Source organism: Cibotium barometz, chromosome 51 (assembly GCF_041138505.1).
Source record: "Cibotium barometz isolate CiBa-2024 chromosome 51, ASM4113850v1, whole genome shotgun sequence".
Lineage (NCBI taxonomy): Eukaryota > Viridiplantae > Streptophyta > Polypodiopsida > Cyatheales > Cibotiaceae > Cibotium > Cibotium barometz.
In genome coordinates this window covers 42,757,470-42,776,682 of record NC_141096.1, presented here as the reverse complement: position 1 = coordinate 42,776,682, position 19,213 = coordinate 42,757,470, and the positions used below count along the sequence as shown (strand labels likewise).

At 41.7% G+C, this 19,213-nt stretch overlaps 1 protein-coding gene across 1 annotated transcript; it reads left to right on the top strand.

Annotated features, from left to right (window-relative positions):
* Window positions 1–254: 254 nt before the first annotated feature.
* LOC147609655 (uncharacterized) lies at window positions 255–2,782 on the top strand. The gene is made up of 2 exons (XM_086787569.1): window positions 255–618; window positions 1,082–2,782. Exon 2 carries the CDS (start codon window positions 1,162–1,164, stop codon window positions 2,689–2,691), a length of 1,530 nt encoding a protein of 509 aa, XP_086643695.1. The 5' UTR covers window positions 255–618; window positions 1,082–1,161; the 3' UTR covers window positions 2,692–2,782.
* Window positions 2,783–19,213: the final 16,431 nt, after the last annotated feature.

Below are 19,213 nucleotides of genomic sequence, written 5' to 3'. Positions count from 1 at the left end.
TTGTACTATATTCCTTTCCAATTTTGCAAGTATTGGCACCTTCAAGCTATAAATTTACAGGTATTATTTAAAATTTGAAGATGCCCTCGAGCACTGCTGAGTACACACACAAACAAAATATTTAAAGAATGCACGGGATTTAGGGCCACAGGGACACGTGTCGTGAAAGGAAGGCGCTATTTGGGTAGGGCGCTACTTCGAAGAGCTCTATAAATATTAAAGCACGTCATTTCTTTTTCTTCTAGAATCTAAGAGTGCTGCTGCCTAAAACGTGCTCCACGGTGTTGGCAAGGCATGAAGCCTCGGCATTTAAGCGCTCTCTGATCAGGGGTTTTAGGCCGTGCAAAATAAGCGGGTTCTGGGCCGTGTGATTAGCAGCGTAACAAAGCTAGACTTTCGGGATCTAGGCAGAGATGGAAGGTTTTCTCACTATCGCTAAAACCGCCGTCGTATCCTCCCAAATTATACCCTTTTCTTGTTGCCAAAAAGAACTCATTATCATGATCACCTCGTGTTTGGTGTTTTTCCGTTAAAAGTTCCAGCTGCGATTTCCCATAAGAAGAGTCGTGGTGGCTGCCCTGCATACCCAGAGCCTATAATAATTTAGCTCTCTATGAGGTAATGCTTTAATTGTTTTCTTCGCATTATGGAATATGCATTTATAAGCTCGAACCTGTATACACTATGTTTTGAGGACTAATTATGAGCGGATTAGCCTTGGGTAATGTGAAAGCAATGATTGTATTAGTTCATCTATTAATTAATTGTGATGAATGATGGTGTTGGGCGCCATACATGCAAGCTCGCAATTGGCAGTGCTCTTATTTCTTGGCTCTTGGATTAACTTAGGCCAGTGTAGCTCTCAAGGAATCCTCAATTTGGTTGCTTAATAGGTGGGCGGAAAAGTCTGCTCAATATGAGATTAATTAAGCTTGGGGATCTTGTTTTTGGAGAAACGAGCTCTCTTGTGTGATTTATGGCCCGCTGTTTGGGGCTATCCTGTTAAGGGAAAAGAAGAAAAGTAGAAGTGTTAAGCAAAACGAACTTCTCTGACCACATTGGGGGTAATATTGTTTTGCAGACTGTGGTGGAATCCGGATATAGACTCCAAATCATGCAAAAACTACCACCCTCTGGAGTGTGATTTAATCAATAATTATCATGGCTAGCAGTGCAACCACGTCGGAGCAACTTTCTTGTGGTGAACTGGAAGGTGAACCTTGGAATTACAGCATCTGTGAAGGAAATAGTAATGGCTTAATCTTGCCCTCTCTAAGCCTCCAAGAAGTATTCAACTCGCACAAAGTGATGCAATATAGTGACGTCCCCTATCATGAGTGTGGCTCAGTATTGGGCTTGGATATCGTAGAGCTGGAAGAATTGGAATGCTCTCTTCCTTCATTTCTTAGTAGTAACTCTCAGCTAACTGCTAGAAGTAGTACTCCTGCAGAAGAGGAAAGAAGCTCCTCATTTTTCACTCTAGTGAAAAACATACTAGAAGGAAGGACTCCTGATTGCAGTATTCCTATAATAGATGATTTTCTGGCTTCTGCATGTAGTGCTGGGAAAGGCTTGGTCTCTTCGAGCTGTGAGAATTATGACGTTCAGCCAATCAGTCCTTCCAATCCCTCTTCAGTAACAATGCAACGTCAACATGAGGAATCTAGTTCCTTATCAGACGTACCCGAGCATCATTATAATAAAGAAGGATTAGTCTCTCAAAGTTGCAGTACTGCAAGCTCAAATCATGAAGAGCCAGTGGAGGATAGATTTCATGATGGGGGGGATTTTATTGCCAATTACACTAGTGAGCGTGACTCCAATGATGTTCAAAAACGGTCTTGTGCAAGAGGAGCCGATGCTACTGTTAGCTTCAGCCAAGACTCCAACCCTTGTCATCAGTTAGCTTCCAAATTAGCTGGAGATAGAAGAGAATGTGATGATGCTTGGTTGTCTGGTGAAGGTGAAGCTAGAAGGCTCTCAAGTAATGAGAAAGGAGGAACCCATCGTGAATCCATAGTGGATCATGATCAATATGACACACAGGCTTATGCTGCTTCAATTGGGCTACCAAAACCTTCACTAATTGCTAATTACAACTACTTCTACAATTATACATCAGCAGCTAATTGCAATTCAATATTAGAAAGCAATGCTGTGCAAATTAATGAGAAGCCAATGTTTCAGCTCCCGTCCGCCAAAGAGCTACTATACAGAGCGGCTGCGTTAAGGCCGATGGAGATACCAACAGAGTCGAGTGCAGCTGCTCACAACAAGCCAAAGAGAAGGAATGTGAAGATCTCCAAGGATCCACAGAGTGTTGCAGCTAGGCACAGACGGGAGAGGATAAGCGAAAAGATACGCATTTTGCAAAGGCTTGTCCCGGGTGGCACCAAGTTGGACACGGCCTCCATGCTGGATGAGGCCGTTCAATACTTGAAGTTCCTTAAAGCACAGGTGCACGCAATGGGCTCAATGGGTCTTAGCTGCAAACTCTACCCAATCATCACACACACAGGCCCTAAACCTATCCGCCCTTCTTCTATTAATCATAATCTTTCTACTAATAATTATGCACATGCAGATTGCCTCCCTTGCAATAGAGATCCTTCCCTCAGCATTAGTAACCAACTGCAAGATTCAACACCTGCTCAGACGTCCATGCTCCCCATACTTTACAATGTCATGTAAATTATTGCACTCTTTTATGTCTTGTTGCAGCCGCAGTGTATGACTGCAGTGTGCAGTTAAAGGTAATGTGAAGGGTTTGGGATTGTGAGGAGCACTGGCGTTGTTTTCCATTTTTAATGGGAATAAGTGAAGGGTTTTAGTGGGTGTTACTAAATGTATATTGTGAATCGTTGGCATAACATAACTCTTCTTGAGGATTCATTGTATATAAAAATGTTTCATGTCAAAACTCGTCCTTAGTTGGAATTTCCAAGTTGTGTAATTCTAATAATGCAAAGGCGTTTTTTGTGTGAAGGGTTTTGCACATGTTCCAGCTGCGATTCTAGCCAATTTAATACCACTTAGCTATGACTTTCTGTTTTCAGTTTAGTTTTGCAGTGTTAATTTAGCGCGCTCCTGATCTCGAGTCGCATGAGATGAGAGACGTACCAATGTGCTACGAACAAAAGCTGTCCTGCAGTAGATATGTGTCCCTCCTCCTCCTCCTCCTCCTCCTCCTATGATGTGAGCGTGTTGGACTCACGGAGGCCACTGCTGGCGTAAGTGCGTTCACACGCGTAACCGCTACTGCCGTCGTAGCGTCCGGAGTGCACACTTTCGAACGTATGCTTAATACGTGGAAACACTGCAAGTACATTGTATAGTTTGTGAACACTTGCTCATAACCTAAGCAACTGGGTCCAAAACCTAAGCAAACTGGGTCCAAAACCTCAAGGTCCAAAACCTAAGCAACTGGGTCCAAAACCTCAAGGTCTCGAAAGAACCCAAGATCTTTGACATGGGTTGGATAGAAATTGTCTTGTGCGCTTTTGGCTTGCCTTTGTAAAAGGTAAGTGATAGTTTGTACGCTTGGGTTCAACTGTCAATCTCAAAGAATTTATTCACCCACAAGATTTCAAGCTAAGGCCAGATTGCTAGAACAAATTAGCAATAGCTTGGATCTTGATAGGGCTAAATGGTTGGAGGAAAATATTGAGATAGATGAATGCCGGGATGCCTTTCTAAAGCTGGGAAAAGAGAAATCACCTAGGTGGGATGGACTATTTGTTGAGTTTTTCATTGCCTTATGGCCATCATTAAAGGAATTTGTATGCAGAATTTGCAGAGAAGTATTCAGGACATACATTTTGGAAAAGTATTTGAAGCAAGGGTTGGTGAAACTCATTCCTAAACAAAATGCTTGTGATAGATTTAACCATTGGAGGCCTATTACATTGTTAACTGTTATATACAAAAATTCTGGCCAAAATCATTGCCATCATGCTCTTCAAGAGATCATATCTAAGAAACAATATGGCTTTATCAAGGGAAGGTCTAAAATATCTATGCTGCTATGCCGGGGAGAGATTTGACTCCGAGAACTAAGTAAAAATGCAACCTTCTACAACTTGAATTGGAGAAGGCTTATGAGACAGGGTACACTGTGTTGAGATGTCAAGCTCAGCATGAGTTCGATATCACGAGGCGTCTCCGTGACCTTTCGACATTTATATCACTAGCGGGTTTGGTAGCTGGCATCGACATATCTTCGCTAGAGATTCTACAGCTGGACTACACTAACTAGTCCACATATTAGGAATTTTTTGGACCCAAAGAGGGCCTCTTGGATTAACTTTTGATTAGGAATGGACCAATAGGAAGAGGGCTGGGTGCACATTTTTGACTTCTTAACTCTAGGGGGCTTAGGCATTGGTTTGCTAATGGGGCCTAATCACTACTCTTTTCACCCTACCTCCTGGACCCAAACTTAGAGGTCCCCCCACCTAGAATCGCGCAGATTAAAAACCCTAAAAATTTAAAAAATTTATTTTTTTTCCCAAAAGTGTGTTTTCCCTCTCAAACTTCTCCCCAACATACTCTAGGTTTGGAAAGCTCATTTTGAACCTCTTTTTTCCTCTTCTAAGCTCTCCATTGTTGCAGAAACTCCATACCTCTCAAGCTCTCCCTCCTCCTCAAGCTCCCTCTCCCTCTTTCTTCCTTTTCTAAGCTCTCCATTGTTGCAGAAACTCCATCCCTCTCAAGCTCTCCCTCCTTCTCAAGCTCCCTCCCTCTCAATCTCCCTCTCTCTCTCTCTCTCTCAAGCTCCCTCCCTCTCCATTGCTGCAAAAACTCTATCCCTCTTTAGTCTACTCTAGGTTCAGGAAGCCTATTCTCAAACTCCAAGCTTTCCATTGTTGCACTGAAAACCCTGAACTTTCTCTCCTCTCCACTCCTCTGTTGTAAAACAAGCTTTTCTTTTCCCTTCTTCTCTTTTCTTACCACCATGGCCTCTTCCAGTAATGTGAGAAGACCTAGGGAGAAGGTGGAAGAGCTTGTGCTACATAACACAAGATATGAGAATGGAGTTTGGGCTCCAACAAGATTCAGGGTTGGAGCTTGGGTCTACATGCAGCCAAGCTCTAAGGAACCACATCGAGTGCGTCAACTGGGGAATATGCTACATCATTGGAAAGGGCGGCTACAAGGATTCAAGCATACTAAGAAGGAAGGACTGGTTGCCATAGTGCAACATGTGTACACCCTTGGAGACCTATACATTCAAAGCTAATGACCAAGGTTTCCTTCAAATTGACAATGTAATATAAACACAACTTTAACAACATGCTAATATTGGATTTTTTGTTTCAAATTTTCTTATGATTCTCTATTTTATTATGTCTCTATCCTGCAGATATTTTTCCCTCTAATTATGTTGAGGAACAACCACTCCAAAGCCTCACTGGAGTTTTCTATGCTATGCATGCATCCATTGGAGAGGCAATGTTTGTATCTCAAAGCCCAAGTGATTTTGTACAGAACAATATCTTTTTCTTTTCTCACTCATATTTTGTAGACAAAAAACCAGGTTTATTTGGCAAGCTAGAAGAGATCCCCAACCCCCCTCTTAACAATCCCGAATGGCCTAAACCTGATGCTTGGACCATCTTATGCTTAAAGTTTAAGATGGTATGAGTGATATCAAGACATCACTCAAGTTTTCAAAGGCATTTAGGTCAGTAGGGCTAAATTGGTTTTGTCCTTTACATGTTTTTGTGCACATGTTCAATTCCATGCCAATGCACCAAACAAAAACAATGTATATTTGTAAGGAGGTACGGTCTGACCTCATTCAAGGATTACTAGGAGAGGGTTGGGAGGTCACATCAAGGTGATGTGTACAAGTGCAATGTAGTAGATTCTACAGTGTCTTTCAGGTTCTTGAAGGCACGCTCTATTTTGTACATGCGTCTGCACTACCAAAGATGGATGCAAAAGCACGGGACATGGATCCCACTTCAAGCCTCAGAAGAAGAAATTGTGCCTATTGAGGTAGCTGTGATGATGCAAAATGGATGGGTTGAGCGAGTGGCAGTAAGAAAGCATTGGAGCCTAGCAGACCTGCGTTAACACTTTAGCATTATGGGCTTTGACAATGTGGGAGAGTCAAGTTTCAAGTTCATGAGAAGAAAGGTATATCTGATTCCACTACATGTCTAGAATTAACCCTTACACTTTCTGGTCATTGTGTCACTTTCTATATTTTTACAAATTGGGAAGCGTAAGGAGGGGACAACCATGGTCTTAGAAACATGGAAAACGGGGGACCTTGAATTTTCAGCAGCAAGGTGCATAGCCCTACCAACACATAGTAGGCATGTGGAAGAGCTTGAAGATGAACTGGGTATATGGGAAACTAGCCTCTATTCTGATGCACGTGAGGGGCAAGAGTTTCAGGATCGAGGTGAAGGCAATGACGAGCTTTCAAGTCAACAAGGAGATGGAGATCAACATGAAGTAAATGTCACAAGAGAGGCAAAAAATGAAGACATTATAACAATTTTAGATTAGATGACATGCTTGTAATTTTGTAGCAGGCTCTTTTTTAACCAATCTTTATTTAATTGAAATCTTTATTTTTTTGCAAACTGTGATTTTTTTTGTGAAAAGGCTAAACTTTAAATTTTAACTATAAATAGCCAAAGGTGCCTTCTTTCTCATTTTCACGCGATAGAAACCAAGCACGAGCTCACACTATCTCTTTGCATTCACATGGCTACCCACTTTGACAACTTCTGTGAGTTTCTCTCCACCACCCCGTGGGCAAGAGCGAGCTCTTTGTCATGTTCGTATTGAAGTCGACTTTGCAAAGTCGCTCGCCCTTGCGTCCCAACATTATGAGATGCAGATTGCATACATGGAGCAATACTTGGCTCCCCACTCCATCTCCTTTCTCCATTGCCCTAATGATCAATGGGTGCCTGTTGAGCTGCTTAAGTACATTCAACAATATGCCCGCCCCTACGTCGAGTGCCTTGAACGCTTTATCGACATCTGCATCCCCGCAGGAGCTTACTGTACCTTCAATAAGCAGGAGGTGAAGAGGTTGGGAAGGGCAATTTAGGAACTAGGTCCCTCTCGTGGCTCGCCACTTTTGCGTTCCTCATCAGCGAGATGAGGATTCGGATGAGGAGGTAGAGATGCCTACATTGCAGCAGTTGGCAGGGTATTTGAGGACAAGGAAGTGAAGGCACTAGGTATGAGTGCTGGTGTGGAAGAGCAGCTTGCATCAGAGCACTTTCCAGAGGATATTTGAGGGATGACAAGGAAGTGAAGGCACTAGGTATGAGTGCTAGTGTGGAAGAGCAGCTTGCATCAGAGCACTTTCCAGAGGGTGCACAATCTACAGCAGCAGCAGCCAGCTGAACAGCCCACTATAGTAGAAGATGCGGGGCCATCGTCCCCACACGAGGAGACCAAGGTGCTGCCAGAGCTTGAGATCAATCCTTGAGCACCATTGTGGTGGAAGGTGAAGAATACTTATTTCATGACCTTGAAAAGGCAGCTGGCTTGAGAATGGATGAATGCTTGGACATTATATGCACGCGATGTGAGGTGGACCTTGATACATCCAACCTCGGTCCTCACCTAGATAGTGTTATATTACCCCTTGGAGAATCTATCACAGAGACAGTTGCTTTGGTCAAGGAAAATGTGGTTGAGACCGCCGAGCAAGCCCTAGTTCTAGAGGAGGAATTCACAAACTTATAAGACAAGCTAGAGGCTGAAAAGGATACCCTTGCTGCTGGAGTGATGGAGGAGACCAAAGCACCTAAAAAGGATGAGGCTAAGTCCTCGATTGACCTCTCCGCCCCCACCAGCACTTTGGCAAAAGAAGACATTGAGCAAGAGGTAATAATCAACCTTTTACAACTTAGAAACATTTGTAATTATGTATAGGAAAATATTTTGATTTTTCCTTTGATTGCAGAGGGTGGTTGAAATTGACGCATTTGCTTCTGGGAGAGGCGGCGGTAGCAGAGACTAGGCCAAGGTCCATGGACGTGATGTTGCGTTGGCGCATTATCTTGGTCGGCTTCCTGTGGTGGTGGATGGCATCACCATTATCCATAGGGACTACACCCCTCAATTTGCCTTCACTCTCTTCTTTTTAAAAGCCCTCTCTAAGGTGCTCTGTGTAGCCTCTATGGCGCAGAGCACCAAATGTATAGTTCTGATTAAAAAATCCATTGCCTTCGATTTTTTTGGTTCTGGATTTAGGGGTAAGCTTCATATAGGTATAGCCAAAAGCATAGGCATAGAGGATCCTCAAGAAATAGCCCAATCACTCCTTGAGCACACTCTACCCAATAACAAGAGAAGGAAGCTCAATATTGTAAGAAAGCTTTTGTAAAGATGATGTATCACTTCTTATTATATGAATACGATACAGTTTTTACAAACTTATTTTCATCAAGTATATCATTGTTTTTTCTAGTTTGTACCATCAATTTTTTTGTAAATGCATCAGAAATGACCCTGGGAGCCTGGGGGAGCAGTGCCAGAACAGTGCCAATTTTGAGCCTACACCGTTGCTGCTGTAGAGCCCAAATTCGTACTGTTTTGGCACAGCTTCCCCAACCCTTCAGGAGCAATTCTGATGCATTGGATGACAAATAATGTATTTTTACACATGATTAAAGGTGTTTTTATCTTGTAAATTACTGTTTTTCATAATCAATGCATCAGAAATAATCCTAAGTGGCTGGGGGAGCAGTGCCAGAACAATGCAAATTTTGAGCCTGCATCGCCACTGCAGAGCCTAAATTCGCACTGTTCTGGCATAGCTTTCCCAGTTCTCCAGGAGCAATTCTGATGCATTGGATGACAAACAATGTATTTTTACACATGATTAAAGGTGTTTTTATCTTGTAAACTACTGTTTCTCACAATTAGTGTACTCAACTTCATTATAAATGCAACAGAAATGATCTTGAGTGGCTAAGGGAGAAGTGCCAGAACAGTGCAAATTTTGAGTCTGCACCGCCGCTGCAGAGCCTAAATTCGCACTGTTCTAGCATAGCTTCCCCAGTCCTCCAGGAGCAATTCTGATGCATTGGATGACAAATAATGTATTTTTACACATGATTAAAGGTGTTTTTATTTTGTAAACTAATGTTTCTCACAATTAGTGTACTTAACTTCATTATAAATGCATCAGAAATGATCCTGAGTGGCTAGGGGAGAAGTGCCATAACAGTGCAAATTTTTAGCGTACATCGCCGTTGCAAAGGCCAAATTCGCATTGTTCAGGCAGCACAGCTTCCTCGGTCGTCTCCCAGGAGTATTTCTGATGCTGCCTTGGGTGACAAACTGGCACATGATAGACACTCCATGTTAAACAAACATGATGATACAGAGACATTGTAAGAGGAACTTAAAATTTTAATTATCAGAAGGTTACAAATGAAAGCCAGATAGGCTTGTTACAAAGGGGGGTTTGAAACAAAAGAGTTGCTTCAAAAAGAAGGTTAACATCTAAGATCTCTAGATCGTGTCTCGCTCGCCTCGAATACGCCAAGCTAGTTGCATGTCCTTTAGCAGAAATGGTAATCCTCTTTGCATGTATTGCAAGGAGGTCGGTGTCTTCAAAAAGCCCAACAAGGTAAGCCTCAAAGGCTTCTTGCAATGCTTCAAGGGCAATCCCCTACACACACGGAACTCTATTCTATATCGTTGGAGAATCTCCTTCACTGTGCGAGCGAAAGGGGCTCTTCTTATCAGCAACTCAATGTTCCTCTGATAAAAAATGATTTCTTGTAGAGCCCTATGCCCTTGGCGCATCCTTCTCCTTGGAGATCTCTGTGTTGTGTTGGTGTGTTGGCGAGGTTGGGACTTTCCTTGGCTTGAAGAGCTTGACCTTTCTATGCTTGCGTGCACTTGTAGGAACCTCCTCTTGGTCTTTCATAGTCTGAATCCTCCTACTGCTGCAGCTGTGGTACCTGTGTATATCAAGTTCCTCCCGGGTAGGTAGGGGACCCTGTCTTGATAGTAGGGTCTTGCCACCTATGGTGCTGCGCAATGTAGGAATGTTTTCACCAACCCAGTCGAACTGCTCATCATCAGCCTCTCTGTCTTGATCTCTAGGGTGGCTGCATTGTGGGGTCTTCTTCACCTGCTTTCTCCCACTAGAAGGGCCTGCATGTGTGTGCGTTGGTGTTGCTGTGGGAGGAGGGTTGGACTTTGGTGATCCCATTGGGCATGTCCTAGAATCCAAGGGGTCACTCTCTTCCGTGGTGTCACTAGTATGTGGTCGTTGGGTGCCTTGCACTGTGTTTTGTGAAGGCATGGTAACACGTGCGGTGTTCTTGGTGTGTGCCATATCCATGTACGACTATGCCTATTCTGCTAACGTGGTGATGTACTGGTGTCCTTATGTGGGTGCCTACGTAGATCTTGAGCTCAAGCTCTCTAATAAAGTGAAATGAAAATGAAGTGAGAGAAGGAACTATTAATAGTTTTTTTAAAGGGAAAAAAAAACCTAACTAAACTTATTTTTTTAGCCTTATTACATCTAGATTTGTGCTGGTGCGTGCACAACCCAACGCCTCCCTTGTCTCCTCATTCGTGCATGCTAAGCACCATGCCTATGGGGGGAGCATTGGTCTACAACCATTCAAGCCGAGCATGACTTTTTTTAGCCTTGCGTGCCTCTTGCACAAGCTTTGATTGTTGGGCCCGCTCCCTAACCAATACCCTTCCAAAGGTTGTGCGATAAAACCAATTGAACATCTCTTGTAGATAATTTGTATGTGTGCCTCCTGTAGAAGATCCACCTCCATGTCTTATATTTTTGAAATAAGCCCCTCTTGCCTTATAATGTGATTTCTTCATCCCCTGGGTAATCCACATGTCGAGCGATCCATACTTGTTCATGAAATACGCACCATGCGTATAAACTATGTGTTGTACACATGACAATAGAATTTAATTAGAAAAAGTCCAGGTTAAAACACCAGTTTATTTTTTTATTGTACAACTTACCATATAGTGTGTTACTTTACTCTCTTCCCAAGCACCTATTGGTGAATTCTACGATATGTTGTTGGAATGATGCTCGTTCTTGGACAGTTGTGCTACTTTGATTCATATGTGAACCATGTTATTGAAATTTATCCAAAGCTGTTTGTGCATATTTACAAGAGCTTGCATTGGACAATCTACATTTGTGGTAATTGCACACAGGTCTCTCCAGAGTCCCCAAGTCTTCTTTGAATTCTCTATGTTTGCTGGCTTCTCCAAAAATCTCCTTGCCTTTGCTCTAGTCATGGGAGACCTTTTGAGCAACCTCGTATGACATAGCAGAGGCCTTCTTATTCACTTCAATTTTCACATTTCCGCCATGGTAGCCTAGAGAATTCAAAATATGCTCTAATTTACCAAGGGCTGCAACAATTTTCCTCTCTTGTGTAGGCATTGTGAATGCATAATCGATATGGCACTTAAGCAATCAATCGAAGATTCTCATGAATGCATGAAGTGTGCAAAAGTGAATATTCTTTAGTGAAAAATTAATGATGAGGCTCCAATTTGAATTCCTCTTTGGTTGTTCCTCATCTTCATCATCAGTTGACTCGGTTGGATCTACTCCATCTTCCTGTTGCTTCTTCCCTTTCTTGGGACCTTTCGAGGCATCCTTCCCCCCCAATAGAACCAACCTTCTGCATACCTTTTCCATTTGTCTTTTTTTCCCTACGAATATCAATCTGAGCATTGCAGTATGGACAAGGCCATCTTGATGTCGCACCTTGAGCACAACCCATCATGCATCTTAATTATCTTCAAATCTCCCCCAAGATGCCAATCCACCTTGAACTTTCCTATGTTTTCTACATCTAAAAGTTGACCATCAATTTTGTTTTTGATTACATCTGTTATCCAGGGAGCCCTTTCAAACATCCATGTCAATACCTCATGTGTCTCCTTCGGTACCTCGAATGCACCAAGCCACTAGATCTCTTTCTCATATTGCACACTAAAACTTGGTTTGATAGTCTTTTCCCATGCACATATCATGGCCTCATTCATGAGCGTAATGCTCATACATTCTAGCTTCCGACCTTTCACAATTTGGCACTCCTCTAGCTTGAGCACAAATCAAAGTGTGCTCCCCAAACTACAAATAAACGATAATTTACAATATTTAAAACAAAATAATCGTCTTCATTTTCTACTGAAAAACATGAATAGTAGCAATTGCAAGTTCTCACCTTCTGGGGTGAAAGACCATAGAACTTCACCATAGTTTGTTCTAGTCTCTCAATATGAACAAAGATGTTATTTGTAAGCATCATAGTGAAATTCTGTACTTGTTGTCTTGATTTTCTTTCTGCTCGACCCTATTCTAATGTTAGTGTACCCTCAACATGATAAAACTATCCTATAGCTCGCTCCACATCATCATTATTGATACGCTTGACATTGTGAATCACCTTGAGTGTAGGAAATAAAGTGCCGGTGATTCCTTATCTTCGAAATGCATCTTTTATAACCTAACGGATTGCTTGGTACCCTTTCATGCTGATTCCAGCCACATCACAAGCATGTTGAATTAATAAAGAATCAATGGAGGTGGTAATCTCGCTCACCACATTGCAGACAATAGCTTGGTGTATTTTAGGACGATGAGGGTTAGTAATAATTGAGAGAATATCCTTGGTATTCAGGATGGCTTTGACCAAATCCTTCCATCCCTCTTCGTTAGAACCACACACCTCTTGCAGAAAATTTCTCGTAGAACACAAATCATGACTATTTTGTTTAAATCACTGAGTGCATAATGAAAGTTTATGTTACTTACTTTGTTGTACGAATCCTTTTCTTTCGTGCTCCACCTTTAAACGCAAGAGATTCTATACCAGCCAATGTCTTTTTGCATTCACGAGCATCATTTGGCGTTGCTTCGTGTCGTTTGATAAGTTCCTCTAGCCTTTGAATCTTTGCATCCTACGAGGATCTCTTTCATTTTATCTGATGATGTTTTAAGTCCTTCTTGACATTGTAAAAGGGTGAATTATGATGCTTGCAATTGAGATTGGAGAATATGGGTTTGCCAAGCTCCACTTCTAGTCAATCTTCTACAGTATCCTAACAAGCCAAGCTCTCCTTCACCAACAAATTGCATAAAAGATGATAAATCGTGGAAAGGAGGATTTGCTCTTAATGGAGGGTCAATTGGATAGAGACGCCCATCAACCCAAAGATCTACATTTTTCTCCTTAGCTATCCTATGAGCTTGGATAGATTGTGCATTAGGAGGATGGGTTTTCTTAGAGCTGCCATACTCTTCAAGAATACGAATGTGTAAATCAACCTTCCGTTTTCTAGCTTCACAAGGGGCTACATACATAGATTCACAAGGGGCTACACACATAGCTTGCAAAGGCTCCATAGCTAAGCGGAGGAAGAAGCTAAAACAGAGAGATCCTCAGAGGGAGAGAGAGAGAGAGAGAGAGTGAGTGAGAGAGACTGTTAAAACTTTGCTGTTGGAGGTTTGTTGTTGGAGGTTTAACACAAATCTGTTTTTCAGTAGGAAATGATATTTTTGATATACAAATATACTAACATGGAGTTTTTCATCAATAAATTACATTTATGAGAAAATTTAAATAATAATAATTTTTGGGGTCCCCACAATTTCGCGATCTCATGGATGTAGTGGTTCCTGAGACAGTTAGTTATGTTTATGGGGTTGTGGGGACCTGACAGTTAGTTAACATGACCCTTGAATTACAAGCTTTTTGGAGGAAAAATTTTATTTTCATCATACATATTGGTTGGGTGGTGTTTTTTCTACCTCAAAATGTAAAAAAAATAATAAAAATAAAAAATTTTCACTTTTTGGGACCCACCTAAATACGAGAATGTGTGTTAGTCACTTCATCTCTTTTTGTAGACCTCTTTTGTTGAAGAAGAAGAATAATAATTTTTTCAGCCTCTCATCTTGTGTGTTCTCTTTTAGGGTTTGTGTGAGTGTGTGTGTGTGTGCTTGCAAGAGCTCAAGCTCCCTTCTCCCCTACATCTTTTCATGGTATCAGAGCGTGGTTCATGCCAAGGAGCTGAGCAACAAGCAAGAGAAGCACAAGAAGCAGTGCGAGGGTAAGAGCTTCATCTACTCTTCCTCCTTTGTGTTGGCTCTACTACAACCTTGTCGGGAGCTCTTCGGGAGGCACCGACAAACGAACTCCAATTGAGGAGATGTCTTCGCGGGAGCAGAGCCGCAAGGCAACTATTGAGTCCTTTGGATAATATTTTTGGGGGCCGAAAACGTGTTTCGGACGCGTCTTGACCTCCATTTTTCAGCTCATGGGGGGGCGTTTGCATGCACTACGAGTAAGTTTTGATTCTTTGCAGATTTCTATTTTTGGAATTGCAGGAAGGATAATTGGTTGTGTAGACACTATGTGTACTACAAATTGAGGTCAATCACTGGTTGTGATAGTTTGGGTAAAATATAGTACCGCTTACAGAGAATCGCTTACAGAGAATACATCAGTTTGTGTAGGTCAAACAAGAGTGTTGTTTTTGGTGAGTTTGTGTATGTTGAATGCTGGAATTAACCAGATTGTTACAGAAAAGCTTGACAAGAATAATTTCCATGCTTGGAGGTTTAGGTTAACAAATTTCCTAATGGGAAAAGGCTATCAGGACTACATTGAAGGTGAACATGAGGAGGCACCAGAGATACGAGAGATTAATCTAACTGTTATAGATATAAAAGAATACAAGGATTGGAATTAAGGAGAAAGAAAATTCGTGTATTGACTTTCTATTATAGCACACAGGACACTATGATTGGGCATATACAAGATGCCAAGTCACCCAAGGAGGCATGGGACTCCTTGTAAAGCTATATGAAACTAACACTAAGGCATGAAAGATTCAGTTGAAGAATGAGCTTCATACCATGGAGAAGAAAAATATGTTTGTGAATGATTATAACTTGAAGATCAAGGGCATTGTGGAATCCCTTGCATCTATTGGTGTTTCTGTTGATGATGATGATAAGGTGGAAGTATATCTACGTGGTCTCGGGCCACGATACAAGGCATTCAAGACATTTATTCAAAATCAAGAGAACATTCCCAACTTTACGGATTCAGTATCAATACTGATCATTGAAGAAAAGAGTTTGGGTGAAGACCAATCTTCAAAAAACAAAGACAGTTTGGAGCAACAGCCCTTCTCCACAAGTGTAGGTAGAGGACGAGGTAGAGGCCAAGGCTGTCGCCAAGGTGGTGGAAAACAGGGTCACATGCTAGCAAAAAAAAGTCATGTATCTTGGCATAAATGTCATTTTTTTTGCCACAAGAAAAGTCCTGACCCATGGAGATCGCCTACTACTGAGCATCCAAATGAGGCCAATCCACCATGGCCCAGTGTCCTATCCGATGAGGGTGGCGAATAATAGATAAAGGGAGTGACAACTTTCACTACCCTTTTAGCTAATTAAAAACCCAATGACTAAATTCAATGAAATATTCACAACAATCCATCAATAAACATATGCATCTACCAAACTACCTATCCATATCCCATCCAATTCAAAACTCATGACATAAAATGAGTAGTTAAATTACCATCATCGCCATCATGAATATCAAGAGTGGAATGCCTAGGTGGCGGAGATGGTGTCTGCTCCACATCCACCTCTGGTTAAAGGTTAAACATCATATAATCTTACTTCCTTTGGTATACTGCACTCCATGCAGCATGTTGCAAACACTGAACAAAAACCAACCTTCTTTGTAGTCCTTCTTATCCTTGTTCTGTGATCTCGACCTTCCTGGAGTATCTTGACCCTTGGGAGGATCATCGGTCTTCTTGGTGGTAGAATACCATTTATAGAGATCAAGCTCTCGTGTCAGCACATTTCCACTAGAAAAATCCAACCACCAAGGGAAATTGTCCAACTCCCACTGGGAGTGGCCATGCATGGAGACTGGATACATGGATATTGCAGGGGATGCAATCTCTGTCCACCCCTTGCAATGTCAACAAAGGTCATCAATCTTGCCTTCACTCTTCAAGTACGTGAGATATCTTGGTCATTCCAACCAAAAAAAACTATTAAATTTATGCATGGCACAATGATAATGAAACTTAAATGGACATTAGCAAAGAATGAATGAAGTGCTTTTCTAAAGACAACCCTATGTGCTGCCGGATCAAGCTCTATCTTCTTGGCAGGCTAAATTCTCAGCCTTCCCAACACCTCTCAATTCACTACTCTCTCTTATCTTCGGAGAGGTGAACATATACTTTATCCCCTCCAACTTTATTTTTTTTATAATACTGAGTCAGAGTGTACTCTGCAAGTAGAATAAACAACCACCCTATATTTGCTACAGTCTTGAGCTCCTCAAACACTGCAAGGGTGTGATTTTCTATCTTTTCTCGAAAAATCTCTCTAGCCAACCACCTTTAGTAGTTGCAATAAAGAAATGAATCAGAAGATTGAATTCAACACAAACAATATTATCAATGCTAAACAAAGACACCAAATACAAAGCTCACCCTCTATAAGGAATATCTGTTGAAGGCATGTAATACATATTCCTCATGATAGCACTAGCCTCCAGCAAAGAGAGATACTGATTTTCTTTCTCCACCTTAAGGGGAGCAAGTGTAATGCACTTAATTTTCTCTAGAGTGAGGACCTTATCTGCAGTCTCAAAAATCAAGGAAAATAATTTTGATTTCTAGACATCTCCAAGCTGTGGGTCAAGGAAATTTAAGACCTAGACAACATTAACTCAATAGTAAGAAGACTCAAACTTTTCACACTCAACACCACTTATAGGAATGTCAAACATAGAATGTAGATACTATACCCTGCCCATCCGATCATATATTTTCCACTGCAGTGAATCAATCTCCTTCTTCTCTGCAACAACTGCTCTCCTCCACGGGAACTGTAGCCTTTATCCTCTCTAATGCTTTCTTGATGTCTACATTAAACTCAACCTGTAACACATTGACAAAGCAAACAGAATGGATGTCCAAAAAATATGAGTCAATACCCCAAACAAACAAGAGGCAAGAAAAGGGACATTGCTCTCACCTCAAATACAAGCCTTGCTAATAAGTACCCTCTACTTAAAGGGTACCAGCCCACAATTCCTTTTGCCTCCCTGGTTCTTGCATTGTTTATGACCTGACGCTCTTAGGGAGTCAAGGAGCTCATGAAAACTTGAGCGTCACACTCAAAAATGTTATTAGCATTCGTGAGTACATCACTCAAGCTTGGTTTGAAACTGCATGCTCATTCAATTTATAAATATAAATTTTCAAAATTAAAGTAGACACAAACAAGAAAGGAAAAAGAGAAAAAGGCTTATGAGTTCATCCTCTGTAGCCCTGTAAGCAGCACAATTTTCAAAATTAAAGTAGACACAAACAAGAAAGGAAAAAGAGAAAAAGGCTTATGAGTTCATCCTCTGTAGCCCTGTAAGCAACACAATTTCACTTGTCTTTCATGGGTCTATCAAAGTGCACATGACTCGAATATGCTGTGCTCGAGTCTCTCTAATATGACTCTGCTCAATTAGTGACATCCAAGCCATGGTTATATGGTTTCCATCCCACACCTAGAACATCTTCCCCCATAAAGGTACTGGAACTCTTGCTTAGCTTCTAACTCCTTCTCGAATTGTTCATCCACCTCCCTCTACATGGGTGACCAAGACTCCCTTAGTGCTAGTGTAACCTGGGTCTCCTCCCCACTACCTGTGCAGATAGAAATTATAAATGCACACTTTTCTGGGAGGTATCCCTCATACTAGAATTCACTCTTAAGTGCAGCTAAATCACTTCTCAATCCCCTTACTCTAGCATAGGTAATGAGTCTACACAAGGGGATTCTAGGGCACTCATCTGAATTAAGTAGCCTACATCTAGAAATGATGTCACCCCCTCCCACAAGATCCAAGCTAATGTCCTCAATGAAAGAGTCTGTCTCATCTCCCCCTCCATCTAAATCATGGACATCTCTATGCCTGTAGAAGCCTCCATCTCAGATCTATCCCCACCATGGTCACCCTCCTCAGTGTCTACACGAATTGGAGGATTTCTCTTTCTCCTAATCTTCTTTGGAGGTGTTGAGGCTTTGTCTTTGCCCTTCCTTCTAGTCTTTAAAGGAAGAGTTGTACTTTCACCCATATCCATCTGTACAAAAGAATTACATTTGAAAAAATCTTATGTTAGCCTCTTTGAAGGTTGTCAAGGGGCTAAGAGAAGCCAGGGTTGCCAAGGCTCTGATGGCTTTGAAGGGCTCCCAAATTAAATGGGCAGAGAGGGCTCCCAAATTAAATGGGTGGATATTTTAGGAGATATTTATATTGGGCCTTAGAATTAGGGTGAAATTTCAACAAAGATAGAAACTTCATTTTACAACATAGGTTATGTGGGGTGTAATGGCATTATATGAATCATGATGGGCTAGATCCATGCATCTGAATCTTTTCACGTGAGATCTATTGCATCATTCAGGTTAAACAAGCATGCCCACTATCTCCAACACTATTTGGATTTCACATTGATGATATCTAAATTTTTATTATAGATTAAGAGGTACAAGCTCATAATAGGCATAAATGATGTTAAATAAATTGGAGAGGACGTAGCCACATAACTTGGATTACTTATGATGTAGCCACATAACTAAAAAACTAAAGCATTCATAATGCCAAAATGCAAAAGAGGTTTGTTCTCCTTTACACTATAGTCTTCACCACACTCACCATCAACAAAGACATTTTTTCCATGACATCGATCAATGTCAGCTTTATCATATAATCAATCTCTTGTTGATGGCACTGATGGTGGCTGGTCTCTCAACTCTTTGAAGTGCCATAAAAAATAAGCAAAGGGGGCTCTCGAGAGGCCGTGATATTGCGGCCTCCCGAGAGCCCCCTTTGCTCGTTTTTTATGGCCCTTCAAAGAAGTAAAGACAACCATTAGCATGCCCTTTAGTGGGCAAAAAAAATGGGTAGAGAGGGCTCCTAGAAGGCCACGATATCACGGCCTCCGAGGAGCCCTCTCTGTCCTTTTTTTTAGCACATTAGAATGAAGAAAAAGACCTAGATGCTTGGCGATCCTCGACTGGATACGGCCCTAAATGATGCTGTGCAACCCTGCAACCCACGTTGCCATCATTGAAGCCAAGAAGAGCATTTCATGGGACTATTGGGGGGGGGGGGGGGGG

Bases quoted from the DNA above. Each gene is read 5' to 3' on its own strand.
- LOC147609655 (XM_086787569.1), top strand. From the start codon at position 1,162: ATGGCTAGCAGTGCAACCACGTCGGAGCAACTTTCTTGTGGTGAACTG.